Source organism: Arvicola amphibius, chromosome 2 (genome assembly GCF_903992535.2).
Source record: "Arvicola amphibius chromosome 2, mArvAmp1.2, whole genome shotgun sequence".
Taxonomy (NCBI): domain Eukaryota; kingdom Metazoa; phylum Chordata; class Mammalia; order Rodentia; family Cricetidae; genus Arvicola; species Arvicola amphibius.
This window is the reverse complement of record NC_052048.2, coordinates 187,539,697-187,565,489: the sequence shown is the minus strand read 5'-3', so window position 1 is coordinate 187,565,489 and position 25,793 is coordinate 187,539,697. Positions and strand designations below refer to the sequence as shown.

The 25,793-nt window shown below is 42.5% G+C and overlaps 1 protein-coding gene across 1 annotated transcript in view; it reads right to left on the bottom strand.

Annotated features, from left to right (window-relative positions):
• LOC119807014 (acylglycerol kinase, mitochondrial) overlaps positions 1-24,091 on the bottom strand; it is a 78,526-nt gene extending 54,435 nt beyond the window's left edge. Inside the window, exons 1-2 of the mRNA XM_038319150.1 lie at positions 24,035-24,091; positions 19,241-19,347 (exon numbers count right to left, since the gene is read on the bottom strand). Coding sequence (XP_038175078.1) covers positions 19,241-19,341 — 101 coding nt within the window. The 5' untranslated portion in view covers positions 19,342-19,347; positions 24,035-24,091. The remainder of the gene's footprint in view (positions 1-19,240; positions 19,348-24,034) is intronic.
• Positions 24,092-25,793: the final 1,702 nt, after the last annotated feature.

Genomic DNA, 25,793 nt, shown 5'->3' with positions numbered 1-25,793 from the left:
GCACCCACAAAAGTCAATGAACATGGAGAAATCAAGCTAGTGCCTACATAGAGCCCTCATCTCTACATTCTAGTCTCTTTGGTGCAGGAAGATCCTCTGCACTCTACAGAAAGAGAAACATGCACCAACCAGCCACAAAACCTTTAACATACAATCTGTCCTGCCTAGGGCAATGGTGGCACAGAACTTGTGGGAGTAGCCAAAAATTATCTGATTTGACCTTAGGACCACTCCACAAGATGGAACCTACTCCCAACACTACTTGGGTAACAAAAAAATCAGTGACTGGATAGCCCAGAGACCTAGGGTAAAAGCAAATATGACTGTTCAAAAAAAAAAAATCAACAAAATGATTCTTAATAATCTGCTAAACTCATAGATCAGTTGGTACCTTATCCAGACATCAGAGAGGTTTCCTCCTACAGCAGATGGGAACAGATGCGGGAACCCACCGCCAGAAATTATGTGGAAAGAGTCTAAACTGGGTCTCCATCAACCCCTTCCTTCCCCCCAGAGCTCAGGGAATCCTGGAGAAGAGGAGGCCAAAAGAGTAGACGGAGGTCAGCGAGGACACCAGGAGAACAAGGCCGTCTGAGTCAACTGAGCAAGCACATGTGAACTCACAGACTGAAGCAACAACGACAGGGTCTGCACCAAGCGCTCTGTGTATATACTACAGCTATTAGCTTACTATTTTTATGGAACTCCTGAACGTGGGTCTCTGACTATTTTGCCTACTCTTGGACTCTTTTCCTCCTGTTGGGTTGCCATGTTCAATTTTAATATGATAGTTTTTGGTTTGTTTTATTACATTTTATTTTGTTATATTTGTTATTTGTTAGAGGTCTGTTCTTTTCTAATGAGAGACAGAAACAGTAATGAAAGGAGAGAGGAGGTAGGGAGAACTGGGAGGAGTAGAAGGAGGGGAAAACTACAATCAGGATGTATTTTATGAGGAAAGAATCTGTTTTCAATAAAAGAAAGATATATAAAAAAGGAAAGGAAAGAAAGACAAGGTAAAGGCTCTGGTGGAGAAATAATTGAGGAAAAGGGTTAAGTTTTCCTTATACTGCATCATTCCCTTTGATGTTGCTTTATACTTCTTGATTTTGTGTTCAGATCTCCAAGATTTTGGTCATTTTCTCTCTCCCCAGATTTATGGTTTAAATGTGAAGTATCTCTAATAGGTCCATGTTTCAGACACCCAGTCCCCAGCATGGGGTACTATTTTGAAAGTTACAGTGCTGAGGTTCACCATGGGCTCAGCCTTTTGGTTCCAACTGCCTTGATAATGATAATTTGCTAGTATTTACTCCTACTAAACCCACAGCCCAGATTCTTGTAGACAGTGGGAACTCAATGAATACTTGTTAATAAATAAGTGGCAAATGTTTGGACAGGAAAATTGGCTCACTGGGCTCAAAAGGCACACTTTATGCTTCAAGGGAAACTGGAGGTTATTCTTGTATGAGTACCTGGCAATCCTGAACCAGCAGATTAACCGAGACAGCTGTGCAGTGTAGCCAAGGGCAAGGATGAAAACCCACACTCAGGGTTATGCTGCCAGGTCAGAAGGACCTCAGACTGTGTGCACATGCACATGCAGCACCATATGCACCCGGGACTCTTCAAAACCAAAGCAGGGAGTTCCGACCTTCTGATACCAGGGAGCCCAGGAACTGTTCTAGTGTCAGAAAATTCCAGATACCTAATGGATCTAGAGTCTAAATGTGAGCCAGAGACCTACAGAAAACTGACTGTACATCAACTGGCAGCCCATGCTCTGTCTATACAGCAAGGTGCCTCCTAGGCACTAATAGTAAATACAATTTACAAGAAGTGCTCCAAAATGGAGTCATATCAGGAAGGGGCCTGAAGACATACTCAGAAGCAAAATGGAGGCTCTTTGACAGAAATGAATTAGAAGCTTCTGGATTAGAAAACAGGACCAGGTGGTGGTGGTGCGAGCCTTTAATTCCAGCACTCAGAAGGCAGAGGCAGGAGGAGGTAGATCTCTGTGAGTTCAAGGCCAGCCTAATCCACAAAGTGAGCTCCAGGATTGGTTTCAAGGCTACAAGGAAACCCTAATTTGAAAAACCAAAAAAAAAAAGAAAAAAAAAGAAAAAGAAAGAAGTCTGCTCATCTTATTGCCTGAGGCTTAAAAAAAATATGAACTTGCCTGCTACTACAGTAACAGGATGTTCTCAATTTATTCCAAGCCATAAATGCTTTATTTATTACTTTAGGACTGCAAAATAAGATAAGTTGTTACTTCAATAACAGCTTTACATGGAGAGAAGAATTACATTGATCCATCTTATTTTCCGAAAAGAGTATTTCCCACTACAGTTAGAGGCAAATTGTTCAGCAATTTCTACCACCAGTTTTCCCTTGGTGCATGCAAACACTGCCTTTGCTTTGCACAAAACAGATTTCAAGTTTAGATGTTTACAGCGACCATGGCGACTTACTCAGGCTTCCTAAAATAATTAGTCATCACATTGCCAGGTTAAAGTCCTTAAAATAAAAGAGAGTAGTTGGGTGTGGTAGCACACACCACTAATCCCAACACTTGGGAGACAGAGGCAGGCAGACCTCTGTGAGTTCAAGGTGTGGTAGCACACACCTTTAATCCTAGCACTTGGGAGGCAGAGGCAGGGGGAACTCTGTGAGTTCAAGGACAGCCTGGTCTACAGAGGGCGTTCCAGGACAGCCAAAAGATACAGAGAACCTGTCTCAAAAAGCCAAAAATTAAAAGTAAAAATTAAAGAAATAGAGGTTAAAATAAAGCCATGTAAAGATGAAAAATACACAGAGAGTCTGAATACTGTATGGTATTATGTTCTCTTTGAATTGTTTGACTGCTGAGGAAGGAGCAACAGCTGCTAAAAGATATTTGTTTATAAACGCTGCTGAATTAATCCAAGATAGGTATTCTGAAAATACCTTGACTTCAAAATTGAAGTCAAAAGATAGGTTAATTTGAAGAGGTTTTGCTTTTGTTTCCACAGAAAATGAGAGGCTATGGATTTATTCTGAGTTAAGAAAAATCAGATTTGATCAAGGAAGACCACCTGAGAAATCTCTGGTAGAAACTGATGGCCCAGATGTCTGAGTTCTACATCCAGAACAGATTCAAAATGCTGCCTGAGATGATCAAGCCTCACAGGATACTCCAGTCAGGACTTGATCATAATTCTAAATTTTCTTTAGGTTCCCATAAGATTATCAGTGCCCCCAACCAGCAGGAAGTAGCCTGGAAAACTATGCCCACATTCCCAAAAAATGGACTATGGATATTTTCCTTTGTTTAGAATGTTGGTTACAAGTTGTTATGGCTAGTGGTCAGGAGAAAAGCTAAACAAAGCATATTAGATTCAGAGTTCTTTCTTTTTCACAAAAAAGAGGGGGAAGTGGTGTGGGACAATGGTCTGTACTCTGTCAATTATATTTTAAATAAACACTGATTGGCCAGTAGCCAGGGAGGAAGCATAGGTGGGACAACCAGATAGGAAGTAGAGGCGGGTCAATAAGAACAGGAGAAATCTGGGAAGAATGAAGTCCTAGTCTGTAGTCATGACCCAGCCACAGAAGAAATAAAATGTGACTGCCTCGCTGAATAAGGTACCGATCAACGTGTCTAGTATAGACAAGAATAATGGGCTAATATAAGTTATAAGAGTTAATAAGAAGCCTGAGCTAATGGGCCAATCAGTTTATAACTAATGTAGACATCTGTATGATTTCTTTGGGACTTAAAGATTGTGGGAACTGGGCAGGACAGAAACCCCGACATTATAATATATATATATATATATATATATATATATATATTTAAGATATATATATATATTTAAGATATATATATATATTTAAGATATATATATACACTTAAAATATATATATACACTTAAAATATATATAAATACAAATAAAATATAATAAAGAGTGTATATGTGTATGATGTATATGTATATAAAAGAAAACAAGGAGCCACACCAACAATGGTTGGCATCAAATCCATCACAGTCATGTTGCTGAGTAAAAATGGGTAAAGAGCAAGAAAGTTGCAAACTACCAGAAAATGTGTGTACAACAGCCTCCTGGGCTAGTGAAAAGTGAGGCAGCTTTTTAGTTGGTGTCTTAATTCAATAACGGAAGAGACATTTCTAAATAATAATATAAAGCAAGCCAAAACCAGTTCTCCACGAATTATTTGCAGTTGGACAGTGGTAACACATGCCTTTAATCCCAGCACCCAGGACACAGATGCAGGTGGATCGCTGTGAGTTCAAAGGCACCCTGGTCTATAGAGCAAGTGGCAGGACACACAGAGAAGAAACCCTGTCTCAGAAAACAAAACAAAAAAAAACAAGCTAACAATTATTTGCTAATACAGAAGAGAGAAGAGATTTGGAAAAAAGTTCATAGAACACAATGAATTTAACACAACAGCTACACACAGATGAATGAGGAAGAAGCCAGCAGGTGGATATTCGACAATGAACTAAACACTCCCAACAAGTCTTTGCCAAATGTGTGAACCCACTTACTGAATGAGATCTGTGATTCAGCCCAGAGTTTTGAATTTGCTCACTGTCAAAGCAAGGGTTCCCGAATACCGGCAGCAATGTTTACTTAGGTCTGCAATCCCGAATACCGGCAGCAATGTTTACTTAGGTCTGCAATCCCGAATACCGGCAGCAATGTTTACTTAGGTCTGCAATCCCGAATACCGGCAGCAATGTTTATTTAGGTCTGCAATCCCGAATACCGGCAGCAATGTTTACTTAGGTCTGCGATCCCTGCTTCATCATCTTTGCTTCTCTGACAAAGCACAAAAAGGCAAACAACAAATATTTGCAACCACAACAAATCAATGCTTTTGTCAAAAGGTGTCCACGCCCAAGCCCATTTCCTAGAATTCTGCAACTTTAAGGCTGAAAGAGTTCTTAGAAAAGATCCAGCCCACGGCACTACAATCTCCCTCCAGAGCCCAGCCCCCATCAATCAAATGGTGTGACACCACTCCACCAGTAACAGAGTCCTACAGCAGTGATTCTTGTCTTGGTGATGACATATAAAGAGAACATGTAGAGACTGAGACCCAATCTCAGTCTCCAGGCCCCACAAGATTCTGGATGTGCACGTAAGCTGTCTTCTCAACTCCTTTGAGCTCCTAGCCTATGACGTATTGACTTCGTGTGGGGAAAGCTCTGGGCTGGGGAGATGCACACTGTTAGAAAGTGACCGGAATCCTGGCTCTGGAACTGCAGTTCCCTGCTTCTCAGCTGGTGTGGCTCCCTCCAGCTCTCCAGTGCTCTCCACAGCCACTCTCAGAGAAATGCAGTGACGAAGCTCTGCCCACAGCTCATCCGTCACCCACTTCACCATAGTCTTTCCTCTTGCCAGTGGGCCAGGAAAAAGCCCCCAAGTCTATCCCCACCCTTTAAGAATTCAATAGTATTTATCCCAAGTCTATCCCCACCCTTTAAGAATTCAATAGTATTTATCAGGCAAAGACTCAACCTCTACCCGAGATAGGAAGGCCTCAACTCTTAACAAAACCCAAAGGCTGTTCTGAACAGCGCTCATTTGGTGCCCATTCTTTCTTTCACACTCTGAAGTCAGAAATCCCCCCAAACACCTTTCCTCTGTCTTTATGTGAGATCACAGCACTTGTCTATTGTCTACACTTGTGCAGAACAGGCATTACTTACAAAGAGTTAAGTATCTCCTGCTTTCTCAGGCTTCCTCCTCACAGCCTGTTCCCCTTCCAGCTCAGGATAAGAAATTTTTTTAACAAAAGATGGCATCCTTGAGGGCCTCTATCTTGTGACTATGCTGTTCTGTGAGCCTGCTCTGTAGAACTTTTCATTATGGTTCGGCAGTCTATGCTCCCACACACCCACCTATTGACCAACATCAACATCAACAGCCAACATTAAACTAAAAGGAGAGAAACTCAAAGCGAATCCACTAAAATCAGGTATAAGACAAGGCTGTTCACTTTCTCCATTATCTATTCAATATTGTACTCGAAGTTCTAGATAGAGTAATAAGACAACAAAAGGAGATCAAGGGGGTACAAATTGGAAAGGAAGAACTCAAACTTTCACTATTTGCAGATGATATGATAGTATACTTAAGTGACTCCACAAATTCTACCAAAAAACTCCTACAGCTGATAAATACCATCAGTAATGTGGCAGGATACAGGATCAACTCAAAAAAAAAAAAATCAGTAGCCCTACTATATACAAATGATAAAAGGGCTCAGAAAGAAATCAGAAACGTCACCCTTCACAACAGCCACAAATAACATAAAATATCTTGGGGTAATACTAATCAAAGACGGGAAAAACCTGTACAACAAGAACTTAGTCTTAGAAGAAAGAAATTGAAGACATCAGAAAGTGGAAAGCTCTCCCATGCTCTTGGATAGGTAGGATTAACATAATAAAAATGACAATTCTACCCAAAAAAAGCAATCTATAGCTTCAATGCAATGCCCATTAAAATCCCAACACAATTCTTGACAGAGCTTGAAAGATATTCAATTTTATACAGGAAAAAAAAAAAACAGGAGAGCCAAAACAATCCTGTACAAGAAAGGAACTTCCAGAGGCAACACCATAGCTGACATCAAGCTCTATTATAGAGCTACAGTAATGAAAACAGCTTGGTATTCACATAAAAACTGATAGGACAACCAATGGAATTGAATTGAAGACCGTGATATTAATCCACATACCTATGAACACCTGATTTTTAACAAAGAAGCTAAAAATATACATTGGAAAAAAGGAAGCATATTCAACACATGATGCTGGCATAACTGATCTCAACATGTAGAAGAATGCAATAGATCCATATCTATCACCATGCACAACTCAAGTCCAAATGGATCAAAGACAACAACATAAAGCAAATCACACTGAACCTCATAGAAGAAAAAGTGGAAAGTAGCCTTCAATGTATGGGAAAAGGAGACCACTTCCTAAGCATAATACCAGTAGCACAGACACTGAGAGCAACAATAAATAAATGGGACCTCCTGAAATTGAGAAGCTTCTGTAAGGTAAAGGACATCGTCAGTAAGACAAAACAATGGAAAAAGATCTCCACCAACTCTACACTGAACAGACGGCTGATCTCCAAAACATATAAAGAACTCAAGAAACAAGACATCAAAATACCAAATAATCTAATTAAAAAATGAGGTAAAGATCTAAACAGAGAATTCTCAACAGAAGAATCTCAAATGGCCGAAAGACACTTAAAGAAATGTTCATCATCCTTAGCTATCAAAGAAATGCAAAACAAAACAAGGTGAGATTCCATCTTATACCTGTAAGAATGGCCAAGATCCAAAGCACCAATGATAGCTTGTACTGGAGAGGACGTGGAGTAAAGGGAACACTCCTCCATTGCTGGTGGGAGTGAAAACTTGTTCAGCCACTTTGGAAATCAGTATGGTGGTTTCTCGGAAAATTGGGAATCAATCTACCACAAGACCTAGCAATAGCACTCTTGGGCATAAACACAAGAAATGCACACTCATACCACAAGGACATATGCTCAACTGTCTTCAAAGCAAGATTATCTGTAATAGCCAGACCCTGGAAACAACCTAGATGCCCCTGAACCGAAGAAGGCATAAATAAAATGTGGTGTATTTACACAATGGAGTACTACTCAACACTAAAAAACAATGACATCTTGAAATTTGCAGGCAAATGGATAGAACTAGAAAATAACATTCTGAATGAGGTAACCCAGACCCAGAAAAACAAACATGGTATGTACTTACTCATAAGTTGATATTAGATGTAAAACAAAGAATAGCCAGTTTATAGTCCATGATCCCAGCTAGGTAACAAGGAGAACCCTAAAAGAGACATATATGGATTCCCCTGGGAAGGGGAAATAGACAAGATCTCCTGAGGAAATTGGGAGCATGGGGGTGGGGGAGGAGGGAGGTGAGAGGGAGAAGAGAAGGAGAAAGGGAGGAGAACATGAGGGAATGGGATGGCTGGGATAGTGGAAGGACAGAGAGGGAGAACAAAGGAAAATATATCTTGAATGAGGGAGCCATTATGGGGCTAGCAAGAAACCTGGCACTAGGGAAATTCCCAGAAATCCAAAAGCTAAGACCCTAGGCAATACTGAAGAGGGTGCCTGAACTGATCTTCCCCTGTAGTCAGATTGACGACTACCTTAATTGTCATCATAGAACTTTCATCCAGCAACCGATGGAAGCAGATGCAGAGATCCACAGAGGAGCACTGGGCTGAGCTCCTAAAGTCCAATCAAAGAGAGAGAAGAGCAATAATATGAGTAAAGAGGTCAAGATCATAATATGGATAGCCACAGAATCAGCTGACCTGAACTAGTGGGAGCTCACTGACTCTGGACTTACAGCAGGGGAGTCTGCATAGGACTAAAACTAGACCTTTTGGATGTAGGTGACAGTTGTAAGGCTGGGGCAGTCTGTAGGGCCACTGGCAGTGGGACCAGGATTTATCACTACTGCTTGAACTGGCATTTTGCAGTCCATTCTCTTTGAAGGGATATCTTTCTCAGTCTAGATATAGCGGGGAGGCCTTGATCCTGCCTCAAAGTGATGTGCCAGACTTTCTTAACTCCCATGAGGAGTGGATGGGGAGTGGGGTGAAAGGAAGGTGGGAGGAGCAGAAGGAGGGGAGGGAGTAGGAACTGCGATTGATATGTAAAATGAGAAAAGAATGTTTTAAAATAAATAAATAACTTTAAAAAAGAATATGAACTTATTCTACTCTCACTCTAGACTCAAGTCTTGGCAAGATACCAATGTTTCTTCTTACCCTACTGTTCTGCTATTCGTGAAAGCACAAGCAAGTGGACTGAGTACCCTACACTCTGGATAACAGCTCCATCTCTGACTGGTAGCTACATCTCCGTGAAGTCTACATAGTACCACAATTAGGGAATATGTCAGCTCCCATTGGAGAGCATCCTCTGCCCTCTAGGTTTTTATAAAAAAGATTTCTACTTCTATGTAATTCACTTTTAACTTGACATGTATTTGTGTGAGTGGTACACATACCACAGCCTATGGGTGGAGGTCACAGGACAATGCCCAGGTGTCAGATCTCTCTTCCCACCAAGTGGCTCCTGGGAGTCAAACTCAGGTTGTCAGCCTTGGCAAGAAACAGCATCTTGGTGGCTCCTATCTAGTTCTAAGAAGACATTCTTTCATGGTTTATTTACTTCTATTTTCCCTTTATTTTCTTCATCCATTAATTTTTATTCATTTAAACACCTTATTCCAGATTTTCCCCCCATAGAAATATATCATCCACTTTACCAGCTCTAGAGACAAATGACCATCATTATACACTGACAAGTGAGTGCAAGGTTCTCAGGTCCAGAGAAAATGAGAAGACAAAGTATTACATAGAGATTATGAAGGTATTCAAGAACATATAGACCAAGAGAAAACCTAACAGTTCCTCTATAAACATCCCCATGAGATGGGATTCACTGTGGGATCATAGCTCCACAACAGATCTGGACAACTTCTGACCTGAAAACATGTAAGTTAGTAGCTACTAATATCAGGGCTCTGCTGTTCTGAAACATGCTCCATTTGAAATGCTGGTCACTGCCTAGAGAAGAGCTGCTTTCAGCACAGCTAAGATTACTTTCTGTACAGGCCTTGAAACAAGCAAAACCACCAACATGAAAATCTCCCCAATTATGTGAAGCCAAAAACACAAGATATAACTTAAATATACCTCCTGTCTTCCATCTCAGATACAAGAAGATAAAAATATTGATTTTTTTTTAAAGGAAGAAATCTGTTTTCCACATAATTTAACAAAAGGACATGGAAATAAAGGGAATATAATTAAATGTCATTGTATTTAAAAAGTTAAAAGTTGCCTTATTCCCTATCAAATATTGGCTGACAAGTGTGGTATTTAATTGCCTACAAACGAGCTTCTTTAAATAGCACTGATTAAAACCCCACTTTCAGCATCAGCCTGTGCACAGGGGTGGGGACCTTGATTCAGAATGAACTTCGAAATGACAAAGCAAACTGCTTTATCAAAATATCAACAAATGTGAAACAAAGAGAAGCTAGGAAGGGGAATAAACCTCCTGCCATCAGCCATCGGTAAGGCAGCTGCGGCAGGGGAGGCGGCCCGATCCCTGACACCTGTCTCAGAGTCAGAGGCTGCTCTGAAGGATATCAGGATGAAGCATCTGCATCCAGACATCCAGAGATACTGGGAAACAAAGCACAAGACGTTCCTGAAACCATACTATCCACCAAAAGAAAACTACCAGTCTAGTCAAGTGTGGCGCATGCATAATTTACCCCTGGGAACTAACACATTCCCCTTGCCTCTCCTGTCAGGGTCTCAAACTCAGTGTGCCTAAAATAGGATATAGAATCTCTTCCTCAGACCATTCTTCCTGGTGACTTCCTTCTCTCTGCATCACCAATTATACCAGTCTTGAGGGCGTAAGATGATTTCTCCATGTTCCTCCGCCAGCCAAACACCCACTCAATCTCCAGGCAATAAACACAGCTAGCATGGCAGGAGCTAAACCGAAGCACAGTGGAAGGCATCTGCCCCACACCCCCTCACTGTCCCTGAAATTCAGCTGCAAACACATAGAATTACGCCTTCTGTGGGGACAAGGAGCTGAGGCTCAGAGGTAAGTGGTTTAAGTACTTGACAAGGCCATGCAGCTGACAGGTAGCAGATCTGAACCGGAGATGCCTGCGCCGTCAAAGCTGTGCTGGCCACAGCCACAGCTCCCACTTCCTGCCTTCTCCTCTCCTCACAACCCTGCTTCAGCCATCAGTAGCTTTGAGGTCAACTTCTGAAATGTGCCCTGCACAGGAGAGTGAGTTAAACTTCTAGAATGTTACCTTGCTCATAACATTCTTCTCCCCTTACCATCTTTACTTGCTGCTCAAACACAGGTGTCCTATACACAAAGCCTCCCACAACCTGGCTTTTCCACAGTCTGATGAAAACATGCAACTTCACTCACGTTCCTCTTCTTCCTTTTTATTTATTCTCTGTGCCTTTCACATCATTCATCCCCATCCCATTAACTGCCCTGTCCTCTTTACCAGTCTCCACAAATCCACTACACTGCCATTTCCTGCCCATGCTTGAGCAACTGACACTCCCAGAACACTGTGCCACTGAGTCCGCAAGGTCCAGCTCAAATGACATCTTTCTTAAGTTTCCCTCATAAGGAAAAAAATCAAAAGATGTGTTGCTTCTGTTAATGTTCACTGCAGCAATGGCAGTCTAAGAAACATTTGTGTGACAACCCACAAAAACAGGTGCTATTGTTGTTTACTACCTCTAGGTTATAGGCAGAGAATAAAAACGTGGCAATGTGACATTACCCAGGGCTCCACTGCTTGTGATGATCTGAATGAGAATGGCTTCATACGTCAGATCAAGGGTTCAGGCATATCTTACTGGTTGCAATGGTTTGTGCCCTATAGTTCTGAAGTCATGCTGTGTGAAATTTCAGGTTTAGTTTATACTAATTCTATTTGTATGTGTGAATACCTGCATATATGTATGTATATGCATGGTGCCCACAGAGGTCAGAAGAACGTATCAGATGGAGTTACAGGGGATTGTGAGACACTATGTCAGTGCTGGCAAACACATGCAGGTCCACTACAAGAGCCATCTCTTCAGCCCCGACATGAGACTTCAAACTAGTCTTTTTCAGACTGTCTCATCACACGCGGAAGGAGAAATGGAAAAGGCTCAGGTCTTGTTCCATCACCTGGCAGGTCCTTGTCTTCCTGCCCCACTGGATAGCTCTCACGACGTTCACTGTCCAGATACCATCAACACTTTGTTTCAACTCTCCCAGTCCTGAGTACTTATTACCTCGAATTACTCGGAGCATTTACTTGACCTCATGTCTACAATCCCTAAGCTAGAGTTCTGCAGTCACCTCATTCCATCCTTCAGTGACTCACAAGACGCTACTATGCCCATTCCACAGTTGAAGAATGTCCAGCTTCAAGAGCCCAACGTCACTCCGCTAGGACATGTCAGGGCTGTCTGACTCTAGTGACAACCTCCACACTACACTGCTCCCTTTCTCCCGCTCCTTGTTAATCAGCAGGCTCTTTGCCACTAAGAGGGCTAGAAAGGATGGAAGACGTTTGCAGGTAAATGGCTGACATGATGAACTAGCAGCCTGGAACACAATCTTCCCCAGAGATCCCAGAAGGCCCAGCAAGGGCAGTTGGAGAGGAATGAGCAATACTTAAACTCCTTTTACTCTCAGCACACGGAGTCATTGCCTGCCCTTCAATTGCTCTCACAGAGCTGTGCTGAGAGACTCATCCGTGCTGCTGCTGCCTACTACAGCAGCCTGCAGCAGGAAAATTATACAGGAGAAATCTTGAAAAAAAATACTTTCTTCTTTGAGGCTTGGGAGAAGGGAGAAAATAGAATTCTCAAAAGAGAAGAAATTTATGAATACTATAAAAATGGAATAAATCTTGAAAATAAGTATGTGATATCAAAAGATTAATAAGAGGAGGTAATAAAAATGAATTATAGGCAGATAAAATAAATTAAAATCTTTCTTTTCCCCACACCTGCTGTGAATCCTCCTTACCCCTTCTATTTATCTGGAGACCCAGGAGAAGATGGATGTCTAAAGAAACACAATGACCTCAGAATCCATGTCTCTTACCCGCGAACAGCCATGTGGTTGGGGGTCCCTTACAAAATATGCCAAGTAAGGATGCAGTCTGGAGGACACCAGAATGACACAGATCTCAGACTACTGATGCAGGGGGTAAAGACTGAAGGGCGCTCACTCAATCAACTAAGAGGCTATTCATGACTTTCTCAAGAGCATGCTCAATCAAACGATGGAATATAAACCAAATATAAACTAAACTGGTTTAAAGTGGCCGAAAAGGGAAAGAGATAAACATGAAAAAATTGGTATAAATGGAAAGATAGGTAGGACAGTAAACAAACAGAATTGTCACTTAAATGGAGATAAGTTTAAGTTTGGAATAATTTTGATCAGCAAGGAAGAAATCTGAGATTAGGGATACAAATGAAGGAGCAGATGATGAGGGGCAGGTACAAAGGAGAGGCTGAATGACTGGCACTGGGCAGTAGGATGGCTGCCTGCCCAGTGAAGGAGAGAGCACAAGTGTGCATGTGGAGACTGGCCTGTGCTCTGGAATTTCCTCTTTAAAATGGGAGTTAAGGTTGCCTGAGTATAGAGAAGGCAGCAGATGAAACAGAGAAATTCATGAATATTTCAAGACGCATTTGTGAAAAATGGAAGAGGAGCCTGACTACAGATGGAGCACACTTGTTCTCGGGGAATTCAACAGCCTGGGTGTGTGGGTTCAGAAGGGATGAACGTAACTGATAACTTTACTCTGAATCCCATCCTTTCATCCTCTCCAATAAACAAAATGTGCACTGAGTCCCTTCTATGTGCAGGGGCTTCAGGATAATACCATGCAAGACAAAGTCGATACAGTATTATGATAAGAGAAGACAGAAGCAGAAGAAAATCAACACAATGGCGATGAGTAGTTTCACTTATTTGTGTGTGTGTGTGTGTGTGTGTGTGTGTGTGTGTGGTGCACTGTGTATAGGCGTGCTCACTTGTACACCTGTACTTGCAGAGGGCTGAGGTTGATGTTGGGTGTCTTCCTCTATCACTCTACACCTTCTATTTGGAGACAGGGTCCTCAGGGAACCTGGAACTCATTTTCAACTAAACTACCAATAAGCCCAAAGGACTGTCCTGCCTCCACAACTCCAAAGATGGGGTTACAGATGCACAATGCCATATCTAACTTTTATGTGGGTGCTGGGAATCCCAAATCAGATCCTCAAGTTTGTGCAGCCACTGAGCCATCCCTTGGCCCCACAACAGCAATAAGTGGGGAATAGACAGGAAGAGCTCATAGCATTATGAAGAAAATGCAGGAGGACTGCCTAAGATTAGATTGGGAGAGCTCTTTGAGAAGTTAGTACTTGAGACTTGGAGAACTTCAGTTGCCCAGAAAAGAATGACATATGCAAAATGCCTTCTAGGATCTCTGAAAGACAATAATCACATCACTCAAAAAGATCAGAAGCCAAATGCTAAAATGTAGAGCACAACAAGGTCACGGATGTATTCAGGTGAGGCCAAGTTTCTGCACAGCTGGAAAGAATCTGGGATTTGAGTCTAAACGCAAGAGCAGTCTTCACTGGCAAAACAGAAACAGACAGGAAGCTGGGAAGTTAATTAGAATCTACTCAATAAAGGAGGGCAGTGTAGATGAAGATGGAGACAGCGAGGACAGACAAAAGAAACAGAACATGTTAGGAAACTCTAAAATAATTTAGAATCTATGCACAGGATATGAGAAACAAGGATAAGGAGGGACAGAGGATGTTCCAATATCTAGGGAAATAAAATGATAGTGAGTAATACCAATAACTGAGGAGCAGGTTGGGGAAGGGGCTTTTGTGTTTAGGATGGCGGGCCAGAAATACCCGTGAAGCAGCCGAAGATAAGCACTTGTATTGGTTCCTTTTCTGCAGCTGTGGTAAAACACCAGGCCAATGCGATTTAGAGAAGACGAGTTCATTTGAGCTATGGTTCCAGAGACTGAGAGCCCATGACAGCAGAGCAAAGATGTGGTGGCAGGAGGAGGACACTGAGGACTTCCTGACCCACGAACAGGAAGCAGAGGGAGCAAACTAGAAGAGTGGGACCTCGAAAGCCACCCCTATTGAAACAGTTCCTCTAGCAGGGCCCACCTCCCAAACAGCATCACCAACTGGGGATCGAGTGTTCAAATCCCACAAATAACAGGGACTCTCATTCAAGTCAACACAGCACTTGAATACACATTTAGGTGTGAAACTCAGAAGATGTCTTTATGGGCAGGTGAGATCATTCAGGAGAGGGCATGACATGAGAAGAGAACATGGGGCAGAGAACCCCCCCTTAAAGGAAGGGGTCTCAGAGAACGAGAAAGGGAGTGGCAAGGAGAGAAAGAGAGAGGAAGAAGAAGCAGGAGTTGGGAAGGCAGAGACACTGGGGAAATGTGTCTTGCTGTGGTAAGAAAGGTCATGGGAGACTGCAAGGCCAGGAAGTACAGGTAAAAGGAATGAGCCAGAGCAAGTATGGAAGAAGAATACATTACAAGTGCTAGGGGGTGGCACATCCCTACAATGCCAGCACTTGAGGCAGGAAGGACTAAGGCCATAGCCAGCCTGGGCTACATAGAAAGAATCCATGGAACTGAGGGTTAGGGGAGAAAGAAAAGAAGGGGGAAAAAAGGAAGAGAAATAAAAAGCATCTAAACAAGAAAGAAAAAAGAAAATTATCTTTTTACAGATGACATGATCTTTTATATAGAACACTAGAATGGTTACACCTAAACACAGAATTGCTAGAACCATAAAACAACTTCAGCAAAGCTGTCAGACAGAAAAAGAATTAACAAAGCAAGCTGCACTTCCATACACAGAATCAACAATGCGTAAAGGAAACTAAGAAATGAATCATGTAAGACAACCAGAAAAAATAAATATTTATAAATAAATTTAGGCAAATGAGAGAGATGTGATCCATAAAAACCACAAAACAGACAGGAAGACACCATGTGCTCAAGGATTGGAAGACAACGCTGTTAAAATGGCCACAGTGCACAGCAGTCTACCAAGTTCATGCAATGCCTGTCAAATCCCAATGGCACTTTTTGCAGAAATAGTAAAAAGAAACCCCAGAATCGATATAAAATCTCAAATAGCCTGAATGGTCAAAATAATCTAGAAAAAGAACAAAGTTGGAAGGCTCTCACTTAGTAATTTCACAACTTCTTGCAAGGCTATAATAAAATTATAATTCGGGCATACAGACTTATATATACAGCTTCATGTACATGGAACAGAAAACCTAGAGGTAAAGCTCCATTGTATATGGTCAAAATATCTTTAACAAAAGTCCCAAGACCACACGACAGAGAAAGAATACCTTTCCATAAACAGTGACAGCCTGATACCTACATGCAAACAGTGAGGCTGTACCTTAGTAGTATACCATATGCACAATTAAACATAACAGCCTAAACGTGACCTAAAACTATGCAGCTCCCAGAAGCAAACATGGGGGAAAGCGTAATGCCATTGGATTCGGCAGCAACTCCTTGGATGTGAGAGTAGAAGCTCAGGCAAGGGCTGAGGAGATGGCTAGGGTGGTAGCGTGCATGCCCTGAACACATGAGGACCTAAACATGGAACCCGTGTAGTCACGTGAAACACCAGTGTGACATCTGCAATCCTAGCACTGACAAGCAGATACAGGGCAAACCAGAACCCGCTGGCCAGCTAGTGTGGCCCAGTCCATGAGCTCTGGGGCTGATGAGTAACGGTCCCCAAGAATAGTGTGGAGGGCAATTAAGGAAAACACCCAACATTGATTTCTGACCAACATATATATGCAGAGACATTCACCATATACAAATCTACCCAAAGCACAGGCAACAAGAGCAAAGATAGACAATGGGACATCGACTTTAAAAGCTTCTGGACACCCTAAGACACAACAACAAAGTGAAAGGCCAACATATACAATGAGGAAAAAAAACTGTGAATGATGTATTTCATAAGGGGTTAATATCTAGAAGATATAAAGAATTCATACAATTCAACAACAAAGTCCAATTAAGAACTGGGCAAAGAGCTACAACAAATTTTTCTCCGAAGAAGAAATACAAGAGGCCAAAAAGTAAGTGAAAAAAATTCTCTGTATTTTTAGAAAAATGAAAATCAACACCACAAAACCCATCACAACAAAACATAAGTTATGCAGATGTAGAGAAACTGCAACTATTTTGCACTATGGTAGTACTATAAAAGCTGTTACCAAAAACAATTTGAAGGCTCCATAAAAAACTAACAATAGCACTTCTTACTGTATTATCCAGCAGCCATTCTTCTAGTTATGTCTCTAAAGGAACTGGAAAAGATTCCGAGCAGTGAACCTGATGGAGGTGACATCACTGGCTGCAGCTGAAGCAGTTCTGGCTGACCTTTCTACTTTAAAAGTTATGCCTCTTCTTCAAATTTTTCTGTTTGCCACTGTCACCTGATCATCGAGGTCACTGACAGCACATCTAGTTTTTCATTAGAAACTAATCATGAACTATGCAAACTCTGCATACAACCAAAATTAAACGTTGCATATAAGCCAATAAAGATCATGTTCCCTCCTCAAAAAAAAAAAAAAAGAATCTAAGTGGTATTTGCTCTCTCAAGTTCACTGCAACGTCATTCACAATGGCTGCAGACAGAAGTAACCCAATCTCCACTGAGAAATGAGTAAGGTATAGCGTACACGTGCAGAGCAATAGTAATTACTCAACCTTTAAAAAAAGCCCTGACATCCTACGACGTGGACGAATATGAAGGACAGTGTGCACGTGCAATAAGCCAGTCACAAAAGGGCAAACACTGTATGATCCTGCCTACACTGCATGTCTCTATCAGACTGATGAGAAAACAAATGGAAGAGCTGGTGGCTGCGGAGAATGAAGGAAAGACAACAGGGATTGCTCAATGGGTACAGTTTCGGTTTTGCATAAACAAAGGAGTCCAAGAAATCTTTGCACAACAGCATGAGTATACTCAACAACACTGACCTGTGCATTCGCTCATGAAAGATCAATGTATGCAGAAGAAGCGTGAGAAAGAGAAGGGGGAGACCTGAGAGCTGCATCTGCCCCTGTAACCTTGGATTTCAAGGGTGGAGAAGGAGCACGTGAGGCCTTCAGTCAAGCTGTTTCAAACCTCATTCAGAGTGAGGCCTCCTCATGCTGGAGAACCAAAGGGTCTTTTAAAAAGTCTGAAGACTTCATTGAGTATCAGAGGAAATCTGAAAGCACAGTGAGCTCTTCAGATCTTCACCTGGTGGGGCCGGGGCGCCCCCAGTGAGCCAGCATCAGTGTGCTCAGAGGCCCTGCAGAGCTGTACAGGCTCCCCCGAGGCCCAGGTTAGAAAATGGATGAAAGGCCTGCTAACTCTTCCCTTACCTTACAAATGCTAAGCTGTGCGGATACTAGCTAACAGAGCTTGGTGCTTAGCTCTGAGAGTACGTGCGAGGAAAGAACCACTGCAAATTATTAGACCACACACAAAAGTGTCAAGTTTTTTGTCAGCAGTAAACTGAGAACACTCATAAGAGTATCAAGTGTGGATCTCTTTTCCAATACAATTCCTACCTCTTCCCTGGTCAGCAAAGCAATATGGAATATCTGGATTTCTGTGTTGGTATACACAGACATAGCACTTGGTTACATAATTATAAGACTACAATTATGTTGACTGTCTTAAGATTTTATGATTTTTATACAAAAAAAAAAAAACCTGGTTATGTAAACTTACCATACAAAGCCAGAATAGAATATCTGGCACTTTCTTTTTTTTTTTTTGGTTTTTCGAGACAGGGTTTCCCTGTAGTTTCTAGAGCCTGTCCTGGAACTAGCTCTTGTAAACCAGGCTGGCCTCGAACTCAGAGATCCGCCTGCCTCTGCCTCCCGAGTGCTGGGATTAAAGGTGTGTGCCACCACTGCCCGGCTAAATCTGGCACTTTCTTCTCCTGCTAAGTCTGAAGGCTGATATAACACATGATACAATGAATTTCTTATTCATACACAAAGGGTGTCAAGCTGGGATCTCATTTACATTATCCCAGTCTAATGAAATAGATGAAGATAGTCATTGGGGATGGAGAAAGCAGAGCCAACAAGTATCCAGCAGACAGGGGTGACAGACAGAGACAGACAGAGATCACAGTAAGAAAAACTGGGCAATAATCGCAGGGAGATGAGTTATAATTTCAATTTACTACTTACTTGGGAGAAGACTTTATTCTGTACAGAATGGGTCCTGATCTCTTCAACAAAGAAAGTGAATAAAAATTGCTTTCTTTCCAACCTCACTAACCATATGCATTGATGTGTAAGTGTTACAGCTATAATTAACTATACAGTTTCGTATGCTTACTTATATAGGACAGCTTATAAGAAGCTTTTGCCTTTTTATTTGAATAACTTTGTTTAGCCACCATATTTTATAAAGACATGCAACTGAACAAAATTGCACACAGGCCTTTGGATCATTTTATAGTGGGATGCAGATGGGGAGGGGCTGTCAATATTTACCAGTGCTTTCCATAGAGCCAGTGACCTCCCCACGTCAGAAAGCAGAGCCCAGCTGTAGTTTTCTTCCAGTGATTTCGAAGTGTTCTAAAGAACGCAGTCATCTTCTCCTGCACATTTGATAGGCAGAAACAGGAAAAACACATTACCCAAGATAAGCATGGAGCATCCTATTAGTCATTCCTCTATGGTCTCCCCTCCCCCTTTTCCTTGTGTTTTCTCTTATCCACTTCTGCTGTGGTTGTCCTCTTTCCCTGTCTAGTAACATCATCAGCATCTTCTCATCCACCACGATCTTCACTTCCTTCTTTATTCACGTACTACTGTCTCCACTCTCCTCCTTCCTTATCCAATCACCTGTCCCTCTCCATATCAGAAGGAAGGAGGGAGATAAGTGGAGAAGATTTCCAGGCTTCCTCTGATGTCTGTCTTCTTACTGCCCCACTACACCAGTGTTGAGTATTTGTCCATTACATATGAGGCATCGAAGATACCAGCAACAGCTTATTCAAAACAGAAGAAAACACCAGGTCTTCAATATGAAAATGAGCACAGAACATGCATAAAAAGCTAAATCACGTGGCTAAGTAAAAAATGCTCATCTTACTAATCAAAGACATGTAAATTACAAAGAGCTATTATTATTCCCATATAAAATTCAGTTTTAAATTATCATTCACTGATTTCACTGATGACAAAATACAACAAGAAAGATACTCTTGCCTACTCCTGTAAGGAAGGTAAATTAGCTCTATATGAAAAACAAAATGGCTCAATATGTTTATTTTGTTTTTGTATGGCATCATTTGATGATATTTATATTTACCAATATGTTACCTAGCTTATCCACTAAAGTAAACCCTGAGAATGTAGGGGTTTGGTCACTGCTAGAACCTACACACCAAGTAAGATCTGGCACATGATAGGTATTCTAGAAACATCTATAAAGCGAGTGAGTCATATAACAATTCAACTTTTTAAATGGAGAATTTTCAGAAATGTAGAAAAAAACAACTCAAAATACAAAGAAAGTAAACGTAGCAGGGTAAAAGACATCTATAACCAGTGTTATCCCAATTATGTTCAAACAGGACCACCAATCAAAATCCTAATAAACAGGGGCTGGAGAAATGGCTCAGAGGTTAAGAGCATTGCCTGCTCTTCCAAAGGTCCTGAGTTCAAGTCCCAGCAAACACATGGTGGCTCACAGCCATCTGTAATGGGGTCTGTTGCCCTCTTCTGGCCTGCAGGCATACACACAGACAGAATATTGTATACATAATAAATAAATAAATAAATAAATAAATCCCAATAAACAAAAGCAGAAATTTTACAAAATTTCCTCTAAGTTGTAGGATAGTAAATGACATCTTAAAATTGCAACATACATGCAATGCTAAGTTTTCTAAAATAAATTATTATCTAAACAGATGGAAAATATTCCTCCCTTTAAATATTTTCTTCCTTGGTTAAAATCCCTCCCCTAGGAAGAAACATCCACACTGCAGACATCAATGAAGTGATCCAGGCTAGTGCACACAAAGTCTCAAAGGCCCATGTAATTGCTGACCTCTCCCCATCAGGCCTAAACACTTATATATTCACAAGGTCTTTAAGAGACAACACCTGCTCTGTGTTAAGCGCAAGAGCAAGGAATGGTTAAGTCCCACTCTCAAATGCTCATAATTGTTAAATCCCTAAGTGCAGAACAACCACATGAGCTAAGTTGCAACACAGTAAGATAAAAGTTGGGAGATGAGAACAGAAGTCCGCAAACTTGGGCCTAACTGGGATGGACCTGCCGGGCCAGAGACCTATGGATCAGGAGTCCACAAACATGGGCCTAACTGGGATGGACCTGCAGGGCCAGACAGACCCTACTATCAGGAGTCAGAGGGAAGGAGTTAGGAATACGCTACGGCCTGAGCATCTGTGTTTCCGAACTTCTAAGTGAATATCCCAATTCCAAGTGAAATGGCATTAGGATGTAGAGATAACGGGGCAACAAGGGTGTTGCCTTCATAATAGGATTAGCACCTCTCTAAGAAGAGACACCAGCCAGATGTTACATCCCATTCACCCACAACCCACCCTCTGAAGACACAGCCACAAGAAAGCCACCTGCAAACTAAGAAGAGTGTACCACACCCAGTGCAACCATCTTGGATTCATACTTCTACTTTGTACATTGTGAGAAATAAACTTTTGTTATTTAAGCTGAAAGACCCCCAGTGTGGGGAGACTCTCACTCAAGTCTCGGGATAACACGAGCCCCCAGTAACTCACGAGAGACCGTCCTTGCTTTAATCACACGAGGTTTAATGATGAGATGAGACGGGAACCAGTGCACTGGGGCCGAGACTCATAAACCACGCAGAGGAAGAGTTCGACCCGGACAAGTTTTTAAGAGAAGAAACCACAGCCCAGTGATCTGAAAGGGGCAGGGAGGGTGTAGAAAATTCCAACAATACCAGTGATGATCACAAGGGGGCAACTCCCTGCCTCTCAAGATTATCCTCAAGATAACAATCTAACTTTATCTTCAGCTAGTTCCTGAAACACAGTCACTGGACCAGCTAATCCTAGATTTCTGATTCTTCTCTTCCTGCTTAGATTTCTGGCTATTTTTTTCCTGCTGGGGGGAGTCTGGATTTATCCAGGTCTTTCAAAGCCACCCCAGTTATAGCTACCTGAGCAAAGAAGTACACAAAGGCCACAAATATATATTTGTGTGTGTGTGGGGGGGGGGGGGGTAAAGGCTATATACAAAATGAATACATACACACATATATGTATCAAATTATGTTCTGAAAAACATACGAAGGTAGTAGACTGAGGAAGTAATTTCTCTTCTCACCCATGACTAAGACTCCTGTAACAAAACATATTAACAAACAAACAAAAAGGATATAAGTCTATGTGATGAGTTTTACCTAACAACAAACCTTCAGAAATAAAACTCTGTGTAGTTTAAATTTGATAAAGAGTAGCAAGTTGTACAGAAACATGACAGAACAAGGTGCCATGACAACAGGTCTGTTTGTTCAGGTCCTCCTGTAGCCCTTCATCTTAAGAAATAAAGGTGATCATTTCCTGCAGGCATAAGATGAGGGCCTTATACAGGAAGTCTGCTTCAGGTTAGAACAGCAACAACTTCCTGCTTCTGCTGCTTCCTCAACTGCCAATGTACTAAGTTGGAGATTAACATGCCTAAAAACCATCTATAGAGTGTAAGTACAGGATAGCTTCTAGAACACTGGTTCTCAGTCTTTAGGGTCTTTATTAAACCTTATTAGAAAGCACAAAATATGTTGGAAATGTGTATTCTTGGTTATTATCTCCCTTCCCCCAAAGCCCCTTTGTTCCGGAACTGAGTATCATCTCATATTTAGTTAGTTAGCAATTACTACCATAATTTAATGTAGGTGATAAACACACCAGACTTTGAAAAACAGTAGTTTAAAGATAAAAGATGGGAGTGGAGGGAAGATATGAAAAGACTGAGTCCACACTACGGGCTTTGGACATGCTGAAGACAATGGGGGGAAAACTTGAGATTTTTAGCAGATAAAGGACATAATCATATTTGAGCTGCAGAATATAAAACAGACTGTGAGAACCTGAAAAGTAAAGCTTAAGGGGGTCAGGAGGGGGAGAGGCTGCCATAATGTCTGGTCAGCTAAAGGGAGGAACAAGAGTCCTCTTGTCTCAAGGGAGGTCATTGTCTGGCAGTGCTTGGTGACCAACCGATTGGAGGAGGTGAGAGATGAGGAAACAAGCCAAGGTTTGTGCTTAGGCAATGGACAGGAATGAGATTTCAAGCCTTTGACTGATATTGCAGGTTTGTGGAAAAACAGTGCAGCTAAGGAGACTCCAGACTGTTACACCTGAGACTTGAGATGGGCACTCTCAAGGGAACCACACAGATGTCTGGACTCGGCTGTTTGGAAATAGGAGAGACTGGACACAAGCTACAGAACTGGAACTCACGTCTGTGAAAGCAAAGTATGAGGGTTGCCAAGACCATCCAAGTGGAGGGTAGCATGGGACGAAGGTGTCAGTCGAGGGCACTCTGGACGGTCTTTAAAAGCCACCCCTTCCCCCAGCAACTCCCTTTTTTTGTGGTAAATGATTCATATATCGCCAAAGAACAGGGAGCCTAGTGTGCAAAGAGGACTGGACGAGAAGCCTGAACTAAACCCCAGCTTTGTCACACACAGGTAGCTGGACCCTGGGTAAGTCAATTAATTTCTTCACTAGTAAAACGAAGAAACACCATCTGCCCTGATTTTCATGTTTAAATTAGCATATATTTGCCTTTAAAGCAGGTTGTCCCCAACCCCATAAGCTCCCAAATTCTAACTGCACCCCCTCTCCTGACCAGGAAGGTGGGGATTTTCTCACTAAAGCAGCGCTCCTTGAGGGGTTCTAGCCATCTCCATCAGCAGAACCTAGAAAACGGAATGAATGAACCGACCCGCCCTTCAAATACTACTGATTTCGTTTTCGTTCCGGGGGACCCCACTGCCCATGGGAGTGGTGACTGAGGGGGCCACAGATTAGGGACAGCTCTGGGACTCGAACCAGCACACCTGACTCGCAGGGACTACAGGAGTGTGCGCCACGCCGGCCCGGCCCAGCACCCTTCTCCCGCCGCGCCGCAGCCAGCAACTGCTCGGCCGATCCCCGGGCGCCAGGCGGGTTCCCGGGATATCCCGCTCAACTCAGCCACGCTCGAATGCACCCCACACCCGGGCCACACACACCCAATGGCCCGCACTCGCTCTCCGAACTCACCGCTGCCCGCCGCTCGGCGCCCGGCCTTTCCTGTGTGCTCTCGCGAAACTCTTCCTCCTTTCAGCGGGAAACCGCTACCGCCGCCTTCGGGTTCCGACGCGGGGCTGCGCGGGCCGGGTGGGGCGGAGCCCTCCAGTGGCCCTGAGGGGTCACTGCCCTTTCTTTCCCTTCTCCCACTTGCTCATTCTTTCAATCTCTCATCCATCCACCTTTCCATCGCTTCTGGAAAGTTCACAATATATAATAAGAACAGTTTTACGATTTGGAACTAAATCATAAAGTCATTAAAGGAGTAAGACAATTTTAGACAGTGGTAAACGAAATCAAAGAAAACCACACTGGTTGATAGGGACTGTGGCAAGGAGGGGCTGAGTTAAACTAAACAGCCCAAGTTTGGGATCCCCGAAATTAGGAAGAAGAGGATCAGGTCAGAATGCACAGAAGACAGAGCAGGGCACAGGAGAATCAAGCACAAAATCAGAGATGCACTAGGCCAGTGTGAGGAAGACAGAGAGAGGTAGAAAGAGAGCCATGAGGCAGAAGAGGCCACGGAGGAGTAGGGGCACCAGAAAATGTGTCTGCTCAAAATATAAAAACTTCTGAACTGAAGAGGAGGGACAGATGCAGGGGAGCTTCCTGATTCCCTCGGTTTGTTTAAGACCCAGGCAGCTAGTTACAAAGAATGTATCTTACCACCCCACACTATCAGGGAGAAGTCAACAAAACAGTACAGACTTTGCTACAAAGAGAAGTTGTGGAAGTCTGTCTTGAGGAGGGCATGACATGGCCATTGGTGTCTTGAAATGGGAACAGCTGTGCTTACTCGCCCACAATCGTCACAAGATCAGATACATTCACATCCAATCCCTACTGGCCCGCCTCATAGAAGATATACAAGCAAGGAAAGGTTGCTGGGGCCAAGAGATCTGAGGAGTGTTGGGGGACAGCAACTTCTCAGTGCTGTTGTCTTCTGTGTGTCGCCCATGTTTCTGTTGGTCATCCCTCACCCATGCGGCTCTAAGTAACCCTGATCAAATTCATTGATTCACAAATGTAGACTTCGGGGGAATCATTTCTATGGAGTCTGTCCTTGTCACCCTATCTAAAGAAAATGAGCGTTCCTTTGCTGGTGTCTCCCTAGGGAAAATCAACAGGAAGTGAATTTATTCCCAGCCAAATATGGCCATAGTTTAGGACACACATTCAAGTTGCCCTGAATGACATGTTCCACTGTGGGACAGGTTAGTTGAATATTTATAATCACAGAATAAAAAAAGTCATAATTTAATTTGGGATGTCAGACTGGCAGGTTACAGCAAAGTAGAGAACTGTCTTCCATGGGTTTCAGATGCCGTGTTATGACCTTCCTAGAGTTGGGTGGGCAGAAGCTTTCAGTTGTATCACTCCTAACGTCTTACCTAGTAGACATAAACATGGGTCAGGAGAGGACTTGGTGGCAAATGGATATTAAAGGTAAGAAGGGATGCTTTGGGCTATTCTTCTGCGACAACCCATCTCTCCATTGTGAAGTTCTAATAGGTCTGCCTGTCTGCGGACTCTGGAACACCAACATATCTTTTTTTTTTTCCCAGAACTTTAGTCCACAGACAACAAAGGCTAAACACTGAGGACAGCTTTAGGTCCTCATCAGCATAGGGACATTACTTAATGAACCAATCTTTACCTGCAATGTATTTACCTTCCCCTAAATTGCTGCCAATAAAAAAATCAAGATCACCTCCCCATTTGGTCTTCTCTC